The 18,861-nt window shown below is 35.4% G+C and overlaps 2 protein-coding genes across 6 annotated transcripts; one reads left to right on the forward strand and one right to left on the reverse strand.

Moving 5' to 3' along the window:
• Window positions 1–378: 378 nt before the first annotated feature.
• LOC120328639 (uncharacterized) lies at window positions 379–10,553 on the reverse strand. Of its 2 annotated transcripts, none has more exons than XM_078114580.1 (21): window positions 10,514–10,553; window positions 10,299–10,439; window positions 9,403–9,477; window positions 7,863–7,922; window positions 7,111–7,272; window positions 6,749–6,829; window positions 6,631–6,663; window positions 6,490–6,546; window positions 6,348–6,386; window positions 5,780–5,857; window positions 5,542–5,631; window positions 4,754–4,798; window positions 4,581–4,673; window positions 4,176–4,235; window positions 3,827–3,895; window positions 3,577–3,639; window positions 3,434–3,502; window positions 3,071–3,127; window positions 2,706–2,789; window positions 2,553–2,626; window positions 379–2,093 (listed from the first exon to the last, which is right to left on the reverse strand). In XM_078114580.1, the coding sequence occupies exons 2-21, from the start codon at window positions 10,428–10,430 to the stop codon at window positions 2,000–2,002; spliced, it is 1,515 nt and encodes a 504-aa protein (XP_077970706.1). In that variant the 5' UTR covers window positions 10,431–10,439; window positions 10,514–10,553; the 3' UTR covers window positions 379–1,999. The 2 variants fall into 2 exon arrangements, with proteins under 2 accessions (XP_077970706.1, XP_077970705.1); XM_078114579.1 differs by having other exon boundaries at window positions 7,111–7,329.
• A 1,082-nt stretch (window positions 10,554–11,635) lies between these two features.
• Window positions 11,636–17,048, forward strand: LOC120328843 (chordin-like protein 1). 4 transcript variants are annotated; one of them, XM_078114825.1, is made up of 7 exons: window positions 11,636–11,777; window positions 13,868–13,952; window positions 14,265–14,386; window positions 14,521–15,213; window positions 15,293–15,632; window positions 15,794–15,907; window positions 16,421–17,048. In XM_078114825.1, exons 2-7 carry the CDS (start codon window positions 13,889–13,891, stop codon window positions 16,582–16,584), a joined length of 1,497 nt encoding a protein of 498 aa, XP_077970951.1. In that variant the 5' UTR covers window positions 11,636–11,777; window positions 13,868–13,888; the 3' UTR covers window positions 16,585–17,048. The 4 variants fall into 4 exon arrangements, with proteins under 4 accessions (XP_077970951.1, XP_077970950.1, XP_039251323.2 ...); XM_078114824.1 differs by having other exon boundaries at window positions 11,640–11,782; XM_039395389.2 differs by lacking the exon at window positions 11,636–11,777 and adding an exon at window positions 13,464–13,792.
• The last annotated feature ends 1,813 nt before the right edge of the window (window positions 17,049–18,861 follow it).

Consider the following 18,861-nt stretch of genomic DNA (forward strand, 5'->3'; position numbering starts at 1 on the left):
ATTTTTATTGATATAAAACGCAGATTATCTGACAGTTACGAACTGTAGTCAGAATTCATCGCACAGTATATAATCAGTATCAGCCTAAATATATTATTAGGACAAATGTAAATGTAAAATCTACGGTCGTTATTTCCAGGATTATTTCTCACCGAGGTAACCTATAAATAATGTAATAAAATTTCCAAATTTTAAAATATAAACTGATAAAATAAACATAATGAAATTGAAATGCAATTTAAATTTTCTTTTTTGACATGTACTGAGCCAGCGCCTAATTCTAATAGAGATATATATGCAGAATCCCTATATTTTTATGAAAGGAAACTGTTGAAAAAAAATAAAGTTATTCAAGAATGAAGTGTGATTTGACACGGATTCAATTTTGAAGAACGGGATTTTGCGCTTAAGTAGTTGGGGAATATTATTTAGCGAGTTGAACTTTTAAAAATGAAGTTTAAAATTATGGCATTTGGTCTTATAATATTATTTTGTGTAATCCGTACCGTAGGAAGGGTGGTGGTTATGAGAAATAGGTACACTCACGACCCAGAAATGTTCCAATATGGAATCCCAGGGCACCGTATGTAATATCACTGATATTGCCGCATACCCCGTACCCCTTAATGAACAAATCCAATTGTTTTTTATTGACTGAAACGAGATTAATGAAAAAATGTGAATAAAATGAAACACTCGAAATCATCACAGTGAAAAGTACAGTGAAATGTCTCAAAAGAAACATAAAACACATGACAGGGTTAGATCAACTCAAGTAGAAGTCGAGTCTTGCAAATCATTAGAGGTAAGTCTCGTCTAACTTCATTTTCGCTGAAGAAAGACGGTGTACTTTTTGACAACGTGTAACTTCGGTCTAATCGAAGTCGGACAGTATCCAATGTACATTTCGGGACTCAGATGACCATGCTATTTCAAATTAAAGTTCGAGTCGAGTCGCTATGTTTAAAAACATACGTCATTTTAATATAATCGTCGTTTCCAAAAATGTTCCTAAAGTCTGACTCGGGTTTACACATGCCAAACCAATACACACACACTTACACTATATGAAAAGATACCACGAGTACAAACAATAACAATACACGTTTATACACTGAACTGTCATTGCCATTAAACGTGTAATGACATATTGATAACCAAGTTTGAATAATATGTTTAAACACGTCGAGTCCTAGCGCCACCTCGCCTAAGATATGATAAATTGGGTAACCAAAGCCGAACCTGCTTGCGGGGAGTCTTGTTTGGAGTGGAAAGGTAATAAAAGCGCCACAAAACAAATATTGTGGATTGGTTTTACAGGAAAGCCGAATTAAATGTAGGTGATGTTAACACATCGGTTACTTTGGTGATCTTAAATACAGTGGCGATTTGTCACCTCGCCTGAGAAAAATATATAAGTATCTTTGAAAGTTCAAGGTTTAACAGTTCTTGAATTTTTTAAATCGCGTTTCATATCACAGTAAATACAACAGAAAGCAAAATGTTTCAAAAGCCACTCCACAAAATTCTTGTCGAAATGCCAAATTTAAAAAAGTTCAAATGAATTACCTATAAAGATTCCGTATGTTAGCTTTCTGTTATGAATTCTTTTATGAAAATTTGTGAAATTATTTCTAAATACTCGTTACTCTGACAGTATTGAAGTGAATTGCTTTGAGTCCCACATCAATCGTCATTCAGAAACATCTCTGTCACAACAATGAATGAAATCGTTGCTCTCAGCAAATCAGTGGTATCAGTCACACCAATTCCTTGTAAACGATGACCCACGACCTTGCTTTGAGCCACCTCGAATAAAAAAAAATACTATTACGTATATAATATCAAATTACGTTAGACTATGAGATAAATAATATCAACACTACAGAAATACGAATAGCAAAACCATTAAGCCTAAAGTTGTCTCGTTGTCTTTATCCTGCATATTATCCATTTCCGATAAATTTGCATTAAACATTTTTGTAAAATTGCTGCCAAATTATCCTGTCCCTTGTTGCCGAATGAATTGAAGACAGGATGCTCTCACATTGATGTCCTTTTGCTTATAATGATGCTGGTTCGGAAAGAAAATCCTGCAATTTTAAGATGGAAAATTAATGTGTAAAGGAAAAAAACTCTGACTGTTAAGACCTAGCTCCATTCTTGAGACAAACTCTGTTGTCAACTGAGACTGATATATAAACTCAGGAATGAGTATTTGAGAATATTGTAGATCTATAACAAAATTTGATACAATGAACGTCAAACAGTAAATTTGAGAGAATATATTTTGTGCCGACACACGATTTGAAGCATGTTGTTTGAGTTTAGAATCTCGAATATTTTCTTGGATGAAATAGATAAAACATGAAAAAGTGGTCATGGAAAATATAGGAGGAGAATTTTTTCTTAAATTGATTCTACATTAACCAAAGTTTTATAAGCAAATAAATTTAGTATTTTATATCGAAATTCACTCGGTATGGTTATTCAAACTTCGATCGTTTAGTTTGCCAGGATCAGACACAAATATTAGCATATTACAACTAAACTGTATAAATTGATCGATCTCTTCAGGATCTTCCTTTGAACATGACTTCGTTGTTTTAAGATTTCTTTCGTCTCTCTTAATATGTATTAAAAAAATTAATTAACTGATGCATTTATGTTGCGCTCTTGAACTTTATATTACTGAATCAACTAACTTTTTCATCTTTCATCAAACTTTTCGTGTTTTCAAGAATTTCGTTTATCATGTCTTGGATGGGAGTTTCTGATTTTTCCTCAATCTATGAAATATTGATATGAATAATACTAAATTTTTAGAATACGAATGATAATTTGAAAGCGAATTGGCTTGCTACAGGGCTCTGGATAATCAGTCACATTTAGATAATGTTTTTTTAAAGATTTTATCAATATAGCCCAAGAGGTGGAAATCGAAAAGGAAAAATAAATTGTACGACAATTTGCATAAAGCCTATCTGTCTGAATTTGTCTGCTGTATGCGATGTAATAATATACTTTTATTATAACTTTCCAACAAATAAAACTTATCATAGTATCTTACAATTGACTCCGGGTCGTTTGTATCATGTTCAATAATATATGTCGCTCGTGACATCATCTGTAATAATAACAACGATATTGTAATCGTGTTGGACTTGAGGCATGCGGATTAGTACAAGTTAGCCATGGATTAGAGTTTTTAAATTGAGGGAACTAAACGTAGAAGTTCGAACGCGGCTGCCTATATAATCGAAGATTATACCAATCCCGCCAATAATATTTCCTCAGTTATCTTTGGTAAAATGTGATAAACATCTGTTCTACGAGGTTGTTGACTGAGAATAATTGTAAAATACAAAAACGTCCCGACTCCAGCACATTGATAGAATTCCAAAAATATTTTAATAATATCTATCATACTTACCTCTCTACCAACGACTTCCAATTCACCAAACAAAATGTCATCAACCCATTGTTCACATGTTTCGTCAGTCTATAATGAATTTGTTGCGTTAATTTAATATTAGTGCAAAGTATTTTATTGTTATTCTGTATGAATTTACTTACAGAAATCAGAGAAGTAGCATCAGCAAGTTCGCCGTCAACAACGAAAGTTGCTTTTGAATCGAGCTGCAAAGAATCAATTTCAGATGTAGTTACAAAACCTGTATAATATTTTGCTGTGAAAACTAACCCTAACTTTTTAGAATATACTTTCTAGAATTTAATAGAATTGAGATTTATGGAAGAATATTGTCTTTGGCACAAATTTTACATATTTATAAAATGCAAAATTGAGAATAGAATTTAAACAAACTTCGCGAATGTTGATTTCTTCTTTGTCTTCTGAACTCGTATCGACCGATGATACGGATAAACTATCAAGCTGAAATAAAAATGTTAAAAAGTTTACAGTCATGAACTATGACAAAATGTAGCAAAACAGAAATATTTTTGAAGCGTTTTTCTTGATGTGATGGATATGAATATTTTCGTACAGACAATTGATAAAATGAAATAACACCCACATTTATATCATCACATTCATCGTTGACTTCAAAACCGCCATTGTCTTTCACTATAAATTCCTCCGACTAATTCGATAAACTGACGCTTCTAAAATATATCTGGCAAATAATACTAAAAATAAAATTAAATTTTCTTACTTGGAAAGAGTTGCTACTTGATATCGAAAGAACATCGGTCTTATCGAGTTCCGCGTAATCCTGTAAATATACAAAATGAAATAAATAATAATTTTCAGTTTAGTAAGCTCACTCTTCATTTGAATAACGACATCGGTAAAAAGTATTAGACATACGGTTTTGCATAGAATTACGGTAAGTAATTTACTGATAAACACGACAGAAATTAGGTTCTAAAATCAGTGGTATTAAAAAAGTTTGAAACAACTGTTAATGTATGCTCTAAAGATTTTAAGTTTGACCAATATTTCTTATGGTACCGCCTTTTTCCTGTAATGTACTGAAAAAAATTACATTCGAACGTTAATTTATTCGGATTCGTGATGACAAGTTCACGTGCTGCAAGCCCAAAACTTATTAACTTACTGTGATTTTGCAATCATAAGATAAATTTTCTCCAAGGACATTATCAACTTGTTCAAGCATCCAGTTCATTCTTTCAGCTACTACCATTGCAATCTAAAAAAATAATTTGGATAGTTTGAGATGAGTTGCATGTAAGGGCTACATGAACAATTATGATTTATGAAAAATTTAACCTGAATGTCTGATGTTTTCTCCTTTTCAATATCAGCGGTTTTGACCTGTTGATATAAATGTAGAATGAAACTTAGATTGGTGAACGCTTCTGTCTATATCCTATTGAACTTTGAACTCACTACTAAACTGATCACTGGTACATTTTGGTAAGGGTGCGGAGAAAAACTTTTATACCCACTGAAAGCGGAATGCTTAAATAATGAATATGATAATGATATGTGTTTCTTTTTAAATCCAACTATTTTGGTAAAAGATTGATTATGCAAATCACAAACAATATCACTATTTATCGTGGGAGAAATAAATGATATTATTCTCTGTAATATACACGTAGGCAGTGGTGAGCTGTAGCCGGAACGCACCGGAACGGCGTTCTGTTTGTTGGACATTTTATTGCATTTGCGTTCCTGTTGTTAAAATAAAATTATGGTACAAAAACTCTTATTTCTATGGTAAACCTAGTTATTAATTTATATTTTGTTATATCATATTCACAATTCGTAATTCTTTTTACATCACATCACGCAAATGATTAGTACATCAGTAACGCGTAATAGATGTTTCCCCGACCTTTGACCCCATGGACATAGACATGGTTGAGATAATTTCTTCATATTTCATTGTAGTTCTTCGGCTCTATTTTAGACCAGACAAAATTTTCTGTAAACATCCGCGTCGTGTTGTAAATATATTACATTTTTGCGAATTAGGTGCGTTCCGGTTGTTATAATTTCTCCAGCTCATCACTGCACGTAGGCCTATATAGTATACAAACTACGCATCAAACCTCGGATATTTCATCTGTAGCATCTTTGGCCTCTTCACATTCCGGCTCAGGGGAAGCGGCAGGAGTAAATGATTTACATTCGAGACAATCCTGTCAAATGTGTAAGAAATGAATAAAAGCATTATGTATGAAATCAAATATGCAATTGAAAAACGATTTCAGGGACAACATACTAGTATTTGAGTTGTGAGTTCTGGTAACAGACCCTGTATATCGAATCGTGAAATTTATCTCTAACCTTTGATTCCTTGTTAAAATTCCAGTCTGATGGAAAAGGAGGTGGTGTGTTTCCTGGCAGACTGAAAAATGGATTCGGCTGGAACGAAGCAAAAATATTCAAATTTAAAAAAAAAACTGTGAGCTATGGATACAATCATGAGTCCCGATTAGTCCTAAAGGTTTATACCATGATATGTTCCCATGACAGGTTATAATAACGACAATAGTTTTGGACAACGAAAAAGCTGAAGGCATTGGTATAGCGAATTTGACATTATTATTAGAATTTTCGACTAGAACTGGTTTAAGTCATATGCTGAAATCTTGACAAGTCGATAAAAGGTTATACAATTTTAAATTACATAGTTGAGGTAACTAGCGCTTTTATCAAAAGATGCTAACCGAAACATAAAAATAGATAGCAGTGCAATATTCATTACGAACCTCCATATCTCCATGGTTATAACGGCCTACTGGCATATATGACCTGGTTGTTGAACTGGTTCAATTGTATTGGAGTTTCGAAAGAGTTTTCCCAACTATCCTATGTTTATATATCACTATTCTAGAATCTAGATATAACTTACCCTGTTCCAATCCGAAAAGAAACTTGGTCTTTGCTTGACCTGGAATTATAAAGTAAATATGCATGGATGAAATATTCAATGAAAGCAAGAATTGAAATAGTAGAACTACAATAAAACAACTTTGGGCATAAAAAATACACACTTCACGTGAACGTGAAAGAGCCAGCATGTAGTCGGGAGATTCACTTCCATCTGAATCCTGTAAATTAGAAAGAAAGGATTCTGTATTAATATATATCGCAGTCATATCCTAACTTAAAATCGTTATTATTAATAGTCTTACCAATGATCTAATTTTAGCATATTCTATGTCCATCTGAAAAAGAAAAATCAAGTTTTATTAAGACGATATTGTGCGCAGCGCAATAACAAATATATAACAGTATTTAACATAAACTCACTCTCTCAATGTATTCGAGACTATTTCGTTCCCTCAATATTTTTTCAAATGGATGTGGAGGAGTTGCTTCACGACTAAGATCCTGGAAAGAAGATTGAAAAATACAGTGATAGAGCGCGGTGTAAAGCAAAAAAAAGTAATTCTATGACAACTCGATAAGTCGACGTTTCCTGTTGCCTTCAGTAAAATTAAACCGCAATAAAATGCAGCCGGAATGAAGCGGCTATCCCAACTTTCTTGATTGTCCCACACATGCCAGTTATATATATTTAGGGCTTTAGGTCAAAGATTCAAGGCTGTAAAATCAAATCAATTGTACTAGTCGGGAAAATTTAAACACTCTAGTCACAAAATATTATTTACCTCTTCTGAAAACGACGGTGATAGTTGATAACACAAAGCTGTTGCTTCCTCTCTTTTGTTGTTTTTATTGTGATGTCCAGAACAACATGCGTTTTGAACTAGTCTGGCAGGCTGACTGCATACGGAAAGGCTTTTTGTAGCATCTGGTGCCAGTGGTGTCGACTGAAACGCAAACATATAAGCGTGTTCTTCCGTTTTGATCTTAAGGTGCTTTGTTCTCTGAAATTTTTGATTTTCACGTGTATAAAGTAATATATATATATGCATATTTTTGAGGCCCACCATATTGACTCAAAGCGTTATGTGAAACTAGGGCATTATTATATTGGCGTATTTACCACACTACCATCAACTCACCTAGTGTGCTGAAAATTAGACATTAGGCTGTACGAGGAAGAAAAGACGGCGCTCTAAAAGTGTGTGTACCAATGCGGAGGTAACTAATTTTGTTCGCCTACTTTACATCAAGTTTGGTAAAGGGACGGAAGCTTATGAGCAGGGGATATATTCACTTGGCTAACACAGACAGTACCCGAACTCGTGAATTAAGCTGAGGACAATCGGAATGAAATTATGGCCTAACCCTAACTTGGTACACACACTACGGGAGTGCCGGGAAAAGACTCAGAATCATTCAGAAAGCATAGCAGGACCGTTCTAAATTGGATACTTCAAAATAATTGTTTGGAATGAACGAAAAAATCACTAAAAAAAGTGCAGAATACGTCGATGACAGGTGTGTCATTTCTCACCGGAAGATCTCCCTCAAAATTCTCCGTTTCTCTCTCTTGACTTTGCATGCATACACACAGCTGTAAATAAAATCATGCTTATTCTATTTTATCATATATAATTACATCCATTAGTGACCAATCGATAACAGAATATTGTTGCCTAGGTACTGACCGGATAAAGTTTTAGAGCTATAGCGTTGGCCTCCGTAACTGTGACTGCCACACGTCAAATTGCAGTTCGATAAAACTTTGGACCCTAACATCGGTTCTCAGAAATGACCTCCTTCGTTATTAAAGTCAATTCTTGACTACCGATGATTTTGATCGTCTAAAACTTTTTGTCCGCGACTGTCTACTCTATACCAGGGTCGTCCAACACATAGCCCGCGGGCCACATGTGTCCCTCCGAAGGTTTCCGAATGGCCCGCGCGGTATTATTCGAAGCCCAATGTCTTTCACAAATCTGAGCCTCTATTGAATTAAAACTTCTAATAAAAATATTATTCCTCGTTGTTCAAACGCGCGAATGTTGGCGTAATATTGATACCGAATATTGACAAACTTGTTGGGTAAAAGCAGCGTCATACTTCACATTGAAATATCTATGTTTGGTAAAAACTTTCGACTTTACTGTATCTTCGTATTTTCATTGTTCTTATAATTTTAGTGTAAGGACCTGGTTTGTTTTTTCATTATCCTGTAGTCGGTGTAGTGAAAACGAGAACATAACTACCATGCCAAGTGGCCCGCACAATCAATCGTGAATATATATATGTGGCCCTTCGGATATAAAGGTTGGACAACCCTCGTTTATACTTTCCCATCCCGTTACCACTTGTCCACAAAATGTTTATCATAAACTTTCAGTTCTATTCATCCTTTTTCGGCGGTATAAATTAGTAGTGTTTCAAATCTTGTGAAATCGCTATCTAATGGCATCTCTGCCACAAGGATAAGCCTATGTATAACTCTCAGCTCACCATTGTCCGCTTAAAATTTTATATTCTTTTCGCCTTTCGTTGAGAGCACGGGAACCAACTCGTGTAAAATTAGTACACACATGGTACACCTTGGGGTGCACCACCTAATTATATTGAGACATATTTCTAAAACTATATCAATAGAATACACTTGTCAAAGTATACAGTTAGAGGAAATTGCAAAAGTCATGCAAATATCAGCTTATGCTCGCGATCCAGATTCTAGGATCTAGCACAGACATGCGCAAAGTACGGCCCGGCCCGTTGGGTAATATAATCTGGCCCGCCTGATGCTGCCACAACCAAACTGAAACCAAATTTTTATGTTTTAGCTGAAAATAGCTCAGGGAATTTGTTAAAATAGAGGTTAAATTTAGTTTTGAAACGGGGCTTATTGTTTTCCCTCATTGCTTGTAACACTGTAAATATTGTTCATAAAATTTAACTTTTTACGTCACACATACATGGCCTGCCAGACTAGTTGGGCAAAAGTTTTGACCCTTGGTTCAAAAACCTTGCTCACACCTGATATGGCACAAAAGTTCGTGCGTATAGGTATATATAACAGAGATACCGACCTTCTTAGACTGTTTTCGTGCCCAGTCAAGTATGATATTCAAGACTGCAGGAGGTAACTCTCCTTTGGATGGATCCTGAAAAGTCAATTACAGGTAATAAATGTCTCATACTTATTCAATGAGCGAATCTCTTAAAAGTATGAAAGAATTGTGGTATGGAGACATCATATTTTATAATATTGTTTTGGAACATAGGCTTACGTGCATTACGCCCAACGGTAAGACTGCCTATCCAGGCTAATCCTCCACTTATATCAAAGTAGGAGTCGAAAGTTTGAATTCTCCGTTTTCAGAATCTCACACGAAGTGATAAGTGAAGTCAAAAATTCCGACAGTTACTAAAAAAATGGCTATGTGCTACTGATGGGGATATTTGTTCGAAAAGTTTGCAATGGTCATTGTAGCAAACGCATTGGAAATTTATAGTGGCAGGGCAGATCATGTGCCGGCAGAATAGAACACTTTGTGAAGACGGTTGTACAGGCCATCAAAAAAGTTCAACACCAACAAACACAGCGAGCATCTCTATATATTCATATTGAGAACTAAAATGTGTCTACATATATGTTTTGTTCTGTGATAGCTATAGCCTAGCTACTATATTTGTATTATTTGACACGTGTAGACCACCTCATTATTAGTATACAACATTACAGGGTTTAGCAAAAATCCAACTTTTCTTAGAAAAGTAGAATGCGTCTGGGTTCTGCTTACCAGTACATTATGACGTCATAAATCTATGCAAAAGCAAATTAATTTCATTCATGGAAAGAGCTTTAATTCTGTACGCGAGAATGCATCAAATTATCTATCTCCCAGTATGAAGAATATCAACTATTGTTGCAATATAATAGATATATTTGTTTAATTATACCATTAAAACATATTTATCCAACCTTTTCAAGTTCTTCTTGTTGTCGTCTGCAAAAAATTTTTGCCAATTTTTTCAAAGCTTTGGCCGCTTTATTAATTGAATTTTTCCAGCCGAGTTGGCGTCGAAAAACTCTTATTCTTCTTCCCTTTCCCATTGCCTATGACTAAATAGGAGGAATGAATAGAAAACAGTTCCAAAACACTATTTAAGAGATGGCGAAAATATCAAACAACTTACCTTTGATAGGGGTTGAAATCAGAATGAAATACAATTTCTATAAAGCCGAAGAGTTGATAATAGTTCATTGTGATCAAACAGTAGAATCTTTAGTGACGTCATAATGAATAACGGTTTTTACCAGTAGTCAGATGACCACAATTTGAGAAGAGAAAAAAAATTATAGTGGGAAAGGGGACTTTCGGACGGACGTCCGCCAGTTAATGTCGGCCATGGTAAGAGTTAATTTAATAGTTAATCGAACCAAACCATAGAATTGATTAGTAAAGTAAGTCGTAACACCGGTGGTTGTCCTAAAAGTGATTAAAAAGTCTTGCTGCACTTTTAACACACATATATTTCTGTAACGTTTCGTCTACCAATATTCCAATCTTACGAAGGGTATTTGTCTATATGAGTGCCTCTCCGCTGATTTATGGATCGCGTTCACTTGAAGAATTTCTATAATGAAGGGACTTTGAACGAATAATAAGCCTTCGAGAAAGTTGGTCTATTTTTTGAAATTATTGTATCTTTTCTACCGATTGCAAAACCAGTCTTGTTGGACGAGAAATGAACCTATGGATCGTTTCGTTAATATTATGTTGTTGTTGTTGAACACGAAATGGACATATGGATCATTATGTTGTTATGTTGTTGTTGACCATGTTGTTAGTATTCTTTTTATTTTTCTTGATGTGAAAAAAACGGACGGACCAATTGCTTTGAAATTTAGAGTCATTTCGAAATTATTTTCATTTGTGCTCTTTGTGACGGTGCCACCTCCGCGTTTGCGGTCTGGCAAAGTCGTGAGAATAAACTACATACCGGTACTATTTCGTGTCCATTTATTTTAGCATCGCCCTCTTGTTTTTTCATGGTCATCATTCTTAAAACGTGTCCTATTTTTTATGGAGTTTCTCGCCAATTTCCAGAATCTAAATTTTTATTGGACACAAATTTGACATGTTGATCGTTTATTATCATGTTGTTGTTTTCTTCTTTTCTCATGTTGTTGTGAAAAAATAGCTTTTCTCTATAACTACTGGACCAATTGCTTCACCTTTTCAGGAGTTAAAGATTGTCGTTGTCGCTAGAAGACTGTTACTTTCACTTGTTACTAAATTTCCTACTAATCCGGGGATATGTGATATTTTATCTAAAATGCTTTTTCATTTTTATTCATGTGAACGCGTGTTTATGGCAACGTGACGGCTTTCTTCCGTTTTGATTTTGCGAACTCCTGTTACTCGAAAGTCGTAGGTTATTACGCACTGTAGACTAGGTACGGTAAGTTATTGTGAAAAGTAAAGTATTCGAAGACGAGAGTTTGTTAGTTAAGCTTAGGGTGGGCTACCGGTAATGTAAAAGATTTGTTTTGGCTTTCGTGCCCATTCAAATATTTGAGCATTGCACGCTTGTTTGAATTTCAAATACTCCGTTTGCAATTTAGTTATAGGCAGACGAGGCACCACTTTATTAATGTCTTGATTTAAACTAGGCAATCAAATATTTTTTTTAAATTCCAATTGGAGAGACCTACGGCAAACTACTCAGTTGGTTAATTATAAATAATTCGACATGAGACGAATATTTTACGTTGACCACCAAACTGAAAAAAAAAGTTGTGTCTTTTTACCTGAAATTTCAATTCGCGCAAATGACATAACCGATGGTATATCCAAAATATGTAATATTGCGACAACGGATCGTTTTCTACGTTTCTTCTCTCTTCGCCTGACTAGCTATTGTTTTTACTATTTTTCACCCTTTTTTGTTACTTTTGTCTGAGCTTTTTTGGGCTGTTCATAAATTATGTGACTTATCCCTACGGCTCACATTTGTTATTTTCTATATATACGCAAATTTAATCGATATAACAGCGCATTTTCACCATTTGTCGCCAGATTTCGTTGTTTATGGTTTAGAATCATAACCAATGTGTAGGTACAGAAGACTTATATCCCCAAACCTTCCACACAGCATTATTTGAATTTAAAGAAATGATCAAATTGAAAGTTAAGGACATTTGTTCACTCGGAAAGTAGTACACGTGCTTGTTATTAAATATATTCATTAAATATAGCATCAACGCACACACGCAGCCCAATTTCATATTGTTAATCCTTTCAGCTACCCTCTTCGGACGATAGATATTAGATACTAATATCCCATCATGTCTCTGTGCCCTAATGCGACAGGTTTTCTGTGATGTGGCATGCCTTCAGTAAATTAACAGCGTACATGTTGCATAAATCAGGTCATTCGAAATTATGTGTTGATATGGAACTCTATCAAAAAATACCAATCGAGAGTATAAAATTAAAATTTCGTTGCATTATTAATTTCTGGCTCCAATAAGTTTTGGAAATAAGCGTTTTAAAGCGCAAGAATATCTATTAGGCCTACCATTAAAATGTAAAATGGAACCTCTCAGTGTGATCTTGGTGGCCAAAGCGATATACAGTCGACTTTGAGGTATTCTTTCATTTATTGTGAAGACTTTGTGTAGTTACCTCGTGAATGTATATTTGACCGTAAATGAAGGCGGCGCGTTTTGAATTGAACACTCAAGCTTCAGGGCGAAGAATATGTTTCAAAATAATTCATCGATGCTTTACATTTTTTCTGTCGACATTTGAGTATGTGGCAAATCTGTCATTGTTTTTTGTTTGTTTGTATACATATGAATGAATTAATATCACCTGGGCGAGTGTGCTCATTCAATAAACATGTTTTTCTATATAATCACATATATATATTACGCATAAGTCACGAGAACTTTGAATGAAGAACTTGCACTTTTATAGGGCCACGGACAACGTCAGCGTTTATAGTTTTTATTGTAGTATAATGAAAGTATTTATGTTTTATCGGTGATAATGAAGTCATTAATAGATGCTAATCCTACAAGCAAATTTCTTTTGCATAATATGCATATATATTATAGAATCAACAGGTTACTGACGCTCGCTGTTGGAAGCTTTTTATTGCAGGTGCAAGTTAACACAAACGCCGCGCCTTATTGTCTGTTTGTATCCGTGGCGGCAGTATACATTGGAGGGCAACCCATTGATTGATGACTGATCCGCGAAATCTTGCAGCTCACGCTTATCTTGTTGCGCCTAGCGAATAGGCGGCGCTGATAACGAGTGTCGTGAACAACGAGGGGTTCCGGGCGGCAACGCCTTTTATGCATTGTTTGTTTTGTGCAGTTAATTGATTAAATATAAGAACGGCTCCTCCTCAAGCGCCGGGAAGTCGTAAAATCAGCACGCGACGCGCTAATGAGGCGAAGAGGTATATAACCCGAATTTTGCGAACACGTTCTGTCATTATTGATAAGATATTTTCAATGTGATATATTCTCTGCAGCTACAACAAATAGAAGCAAAAATGAAATACCTAATCTTCGGCATGGTATTCTGGTATACTACAATGGCCAACACAACCGAATCAGGTAACTTTTGATAGCTGCAAAATTATTCAGCTGCAATTATTATTAATGGATAAGATGTGGTATTAAGTTTTAGACTGTGATCAAAAAGCGACACAAATTGAAGTTTCAAAGTTTATTCAAATATTCCGATAAAATTGTACAACTCATTTTGTGTTCTTTTTGCAAAAAAAAATATTGAAAATGATGCGTTTCTGCGCATGTATAATAGGAAATTTTTTCATTATAAAGTGAATGTTGTCAGATATATATAATATATTTGATGGTTGGTATTCTTCCATACTCCAGCAGTGAGTAACATGAATATTTTTTTAGGATCAACAATTCATGGAAAATGCATTGCGACCGACGGGATAGAACATGAAATCGGCGAAACATGGAAACCTTCAACTAAGTTGCACAAAGCGTTACCTTGCATCGAATGTGCTTGTCTCAAAGTATGTTAAACATATTCTTCTATATCAATGGGTGTATCAATGTCTTTAGCATTCAGTATTAATAATTTTAGATAAAAGTAACGTTGCAATTGTCAACGAAAAACTTGATAAATAATTACATGTCTTCTATTTAGAATGGTGTTGTCAAATGCAAGCAGGCAAAATGTCAAGAAATTCTATCTTGCTCCAATCCTGTCAGACAACCAAACACCTGTTGTTTGACGTGCCCAGATTCCAACGACGAGGAACCAAACCTCCATAACAAGGCGAAATATACCCAGCGTGTGACATTCACTGAAAAACATGAGCAATCAGAACCTGCCAGAGCTCAGAGCCCATTTACGACAATGAGTGACAATCACCGTGCTGCTACTGGCTGGCGCCAACGTTTGAGCGATTTCAATGCTGCTGGCGGTGCCAGTCTTCCAAAGCACACAAAACAGTCGACTGGCGTGCGAGCATTTGGACTTTATTCGCTCAACGATAATGAAGAAGATATGCAAACATTTAGTGAGTCTACTACGAAAACACGAAGACAATTTGAAATCCATCGAAGATTACAAGAGGCGCTTGCAGCAAGGCCAACCCGCCGGATTGATTCTGGATCCCCATTTAGTTTCAGAGATACATCTCATGCGTTTGGACTATTACAAGTCGACTCTGTTCAGCCAGAAATTCACGCTCCAATAAATGCATTATTTGCGCAATGTCAAGTTCAGGTTATGCCTGGGCTTTCTAGCAAAACTCTGACATACGCACACGGGGATTGGTGGAAAGCAACGTTACCCATTCTGGGAGACTTGAAATGCGTGGAATGTACATGCATGGTAAGGATTTATTTGTGAAGTTAATAATCTTAATTTAACACACGTTTAATTCTGACTAAAATTCAATATTTTGATTTAGAATGGCGAAGTCAAGTGCAAGGTACCCAAATGTGTGGATGATGAGTTACTCCCATGCGCCAAACCCGTAACAGAAAATGGGAAATGTTGCGCTTCTTGCCCCGTTCGACAGTATATAGGATATAAACCTTACTACCCCTCGACGGTGGTTAACAATAAGCATTTTCTGTCTGTGACGACACCAACTCCACTTAAAACATCTGAGCAGTCGAAATGTGAGAAAAAGGTTCATCCTATCCTTTATCGCTTTGTGCACAAAGCCACCAAACGATCGAAGGACCAAGCAATTGCAGTGAGATTGGGAGATTCAGTGGAAGTATACAACTGGACGATGAATAAAGGTAAACATTATTACTATACACTTTAAAGACTGTAGATGTTTCCTGTCGGAATGTCTACTTCCTTGTTGGGGGATTTCCAGGGGTTAAACTCGCATGATGCGCTTTGCTGTTTCCCCGAATGTGGCATTGCAGTTGTATTCATAATGGCTCTCAATTTTTAGATGATAAGCCCCATCGTCGTCATGTGATTCGAATGAGAGTTTCTAACTTTGAAAGATATATGAAAATGTCTTCAATGAGTGGATCTTATCAATTGTGGAGTGCTACCACTGAAGGTAAATATATATTAATTATAGCTATCGTTAATTACTACTTCATTTATTGGTATATAATTTAGTTTATTGTCTAAGTATAAAACCCTTTTTTTAATAGATATAATATGAAAAAAATAGTGCCTCAAATACAACTCAACTTTGATTAAGAAGTGGCTTCATCTCTTAATCTTCGTTCTCTGAGGAGTTTATAGAATCTGCACATATGAATAGTATGAAACATCGAGTTTGCCTGTTGTTCCTATTGGTTAATGATCGCTACCCGACTCTGTACAATATTGTCATCTCCGCTACAAGCATTGAAGAGCACCCGCTACCTCACGAATATATTGTTAGTTCAGAATTAGGCCCTTTTTGTAAATAAATACATTCTCGACGTTACAACATTTTAAGCAGACAGCTTTGTTTTAATTCTCAATGAAGTGTTAGTAGCATAATGTTATGCTAACCAAGTAAATACTGGATCAGATTATGTTTACACCACTGTTATATATTGTGTTTCATTATGAATTTCAGGTCGTCTGCGAAAGTTTGAAGAACGTGAAGAGCGATGGAGCACATCATGTAAATCTAATTGCGAAAGACGTTTAATGCGAATCGTAACCAAAATGCTACTGAAGTCACCAGAGAAAGTTAAATGTGCAATGAAATCCTTAGAAAATATTGATACGCAACATTAGGGCAATAGTATTAAAGCGGAATTTAATAATCCCAGTTATATGGCTGCAAAGATGGTTGTGCTACTCTTCTATGATATAGTAACACACCAGTGAACGACGAATATGTGGGATTTATGAAAAATATCCGAACATTTTGAAGGATCAAGGTACATTCATACATACTATCAGAGAGAACATGCAAGCCGAAGCACTCAAAATATTCAGAGTTAATATTGAAGCCTCTAAGTAAAGTTTTGTGGTCTTGCTTGGCTTTGAAAATCCGCTTCATATGTCATCTTCGTTTATCCCGCCGAAAAATGATCAGCCAACTGCATTAGAAAAACATTTCTAGATAAGATTTTTTTCATTTTTTGTTGTTATTGAAATGTTCCCACTCCTTTTCTTTGTACATCGCTGTACTTACTTGTAACCTTGTTTCAATTTTTTCGCAATACTGTATGTGAAATAAAGCCGTGCAAAATTGATTGATTTTGAAGCTGATTATTGCCGAGATAGCAATTATCTGGCGACGAGCAGTGATTTTCAGACTGACACGATTTTAATGAATTAATTGATTAGATATACAACTATGCGCGGGACTTTAACAGTAAATTAGAAATAGAAAGAAAGAGTTGAGACTGAGCATTTTAATCAGCCGTAGCGGCTGATACGCAGAGTGATTTCATGTGTGACTGAATTTGAAACAGCAGCTTGTTAGCATTAGTCTTGTTGGAACTGGATATCGAGTTCAATATCGTATTTGCTATTCTGATATGTAACTAGCGGCAGACTACAAAACTGGAATTGAAAAACGATGCGCAACCAACGAAATGCATAGATAAATTCAATATACGCATTCAATGCACGTATCGGATTGATTATATATGCATCAGATTTGAAACAAAGTTGTACCTGTACTCAACAAGGCGGCGTTATCAATATGTTGGTAATCTAACGTTAGCATCAGAATCAACTATATATATTATATTTAGCCTTATAATATTTGTATTAGTATTTTTCGGACTTTATGATGTATCACCGATCAAACTAATATACGTTTTTTAACAAAAAGAGGAGATACCTAGAAGTATGTAAATATGACTGCACTGCCAAATTGCGGTCTTTTGAGTCACCTTGATGACTTCTGAACCGGATTTCTTGTTTGTTATTGTATAGCGTGCCGTACAGTCTTATCTGGACGAGTTATAACTAATTATCTGACTACAGGCAGTTATTTAGGCACGGTTCGTATGAGATGGTGGTTGAAACCAATATTTGTGGCCAAACTATGCAAGTGCAGAACAATGAGGGGCCCGGTGAAAGTGGTCGACAGTGGCGTTTTTTGCTCGTGTATATTGGGCATATATACATTAACTTTCAAGTGACGTATACTTAAACATGTAGGCTATGGCACAAAGAGATTAGTACCTACTTTCTTAGCGTAAACTTAAATGTGCCATGATGTGTATACGTAATCGTGATGAGGGGTCACACTTAGGCCCACATATCAAGAATTACGAGAACTTATTTTTTCAGAATACATATTTTTTATTGATTATACTTTATTTTTTCAAAATTTTTGATCATGATTTAATTGATTTATAGTCGTATCTTTCATAGAGAAAAACTAATAAAAATTGTCTGTAGTTTCACATTAGCCATGTATCAGTTCAGGATACCCGATATATCAAATATGATATTATGGTTGGTTGGTTTTTTATTGCATAAGGATTTTAATATGATTCATTGCTGTACGTGAAATGTGTTATCCTCGTTATTCAGATGAATTATATCGAACAAGTGGAAACGCTAAAGGGAACTTCCTTAGTTTAAACAATGTTGAGTATTCCGTAATCATCACAACATCAACCGTTTTTACCAGAATACGTCGAGTAAAATGTGAAGTGATGCCTCGAGCAACAGTTTATACTTGTATTCGTATACTTATGTTGTATTCTTATGACGGATGTGGCATTGCCGTTCGCATATTTCAGTGTCAGGCAGAAAGCAATTTAGAGCTTATTGATCTGCTCTTAGCCAGTTCTGCAATAGTTATTATCCATGCGTTGCAATAGTTAAGTTGAAGCCTAGGTATTATCTCTATATCAGCGGCTTATTTAGAATCTATAATACGGGAATCCAATAATTCAGACGCATGATCACTAATTTAATAGGCGACAGGGTCGCCGTGGCCCAATGGCTCCTGTATAAAATCCGTAGAGACGAGAAATTTATTTGAATGTCTGGCAGCGTAGAGAGTCTTATTATGCCTATTATTATACAGCCTAGGGCTGCGAT

Source organism: Styela clava, chromosome 7 (genome assembly GCF_964204865.1).
Source record: "Styela clava chromosome 7, kaStyClav1.hap1.2, whole genome shotgun sequence".
In the NCBI taxonomy this organism is placed as follows: domain Eukaryota; kingdom Metazoa; phylum Chordata; class Ascidiacea; order Stolidobranchia; family Styelidae; genus Styela; species Styela clava.

Coding starts and splice junctions, on each gene's coding strand:
- LOC120328639 (XM_078114579.1), bottom strand. CDS start 10,430: ATGGGAAAGGGAAGAAGAATAAGAGTTTTTCGACGCCAACTCGGCTGG. Junction 4,236..4,580: donor CTTATGATTGCAAAATCACA/GTAAGTTAATAA, acceptor GTATATTTACAG/GATTACGCGGAACTCGATAA. Junction 3,640..3,826: donor AAGAAATCAACATTCGCGAA/GTTTGTTTAAAT, acceptor GATTCTTTGCAG/CTCGATTCAAAAGCAACTTT.
- LOC120328843 (XM_078114825.1), top strand. CDS start 13,889: ATGAAATACCTAATCTTCGGCATGGTATTCTGGTATACTACAATGGCC. Junction 14,387..14,520: donor TCGAATGTGCTTGTCTCAAA/GTATGTTAAACA, acceptor TCTTCTATTTAG/AATGGTGTTGTCAAATGCAA. Junction 15,908..16,420: donor GTGGAGTGCTACCACTGAAG/GTAAATATATAT, acceptor TATGAATTTCAG/GTCGTCTGCGAAAGTTTGAA.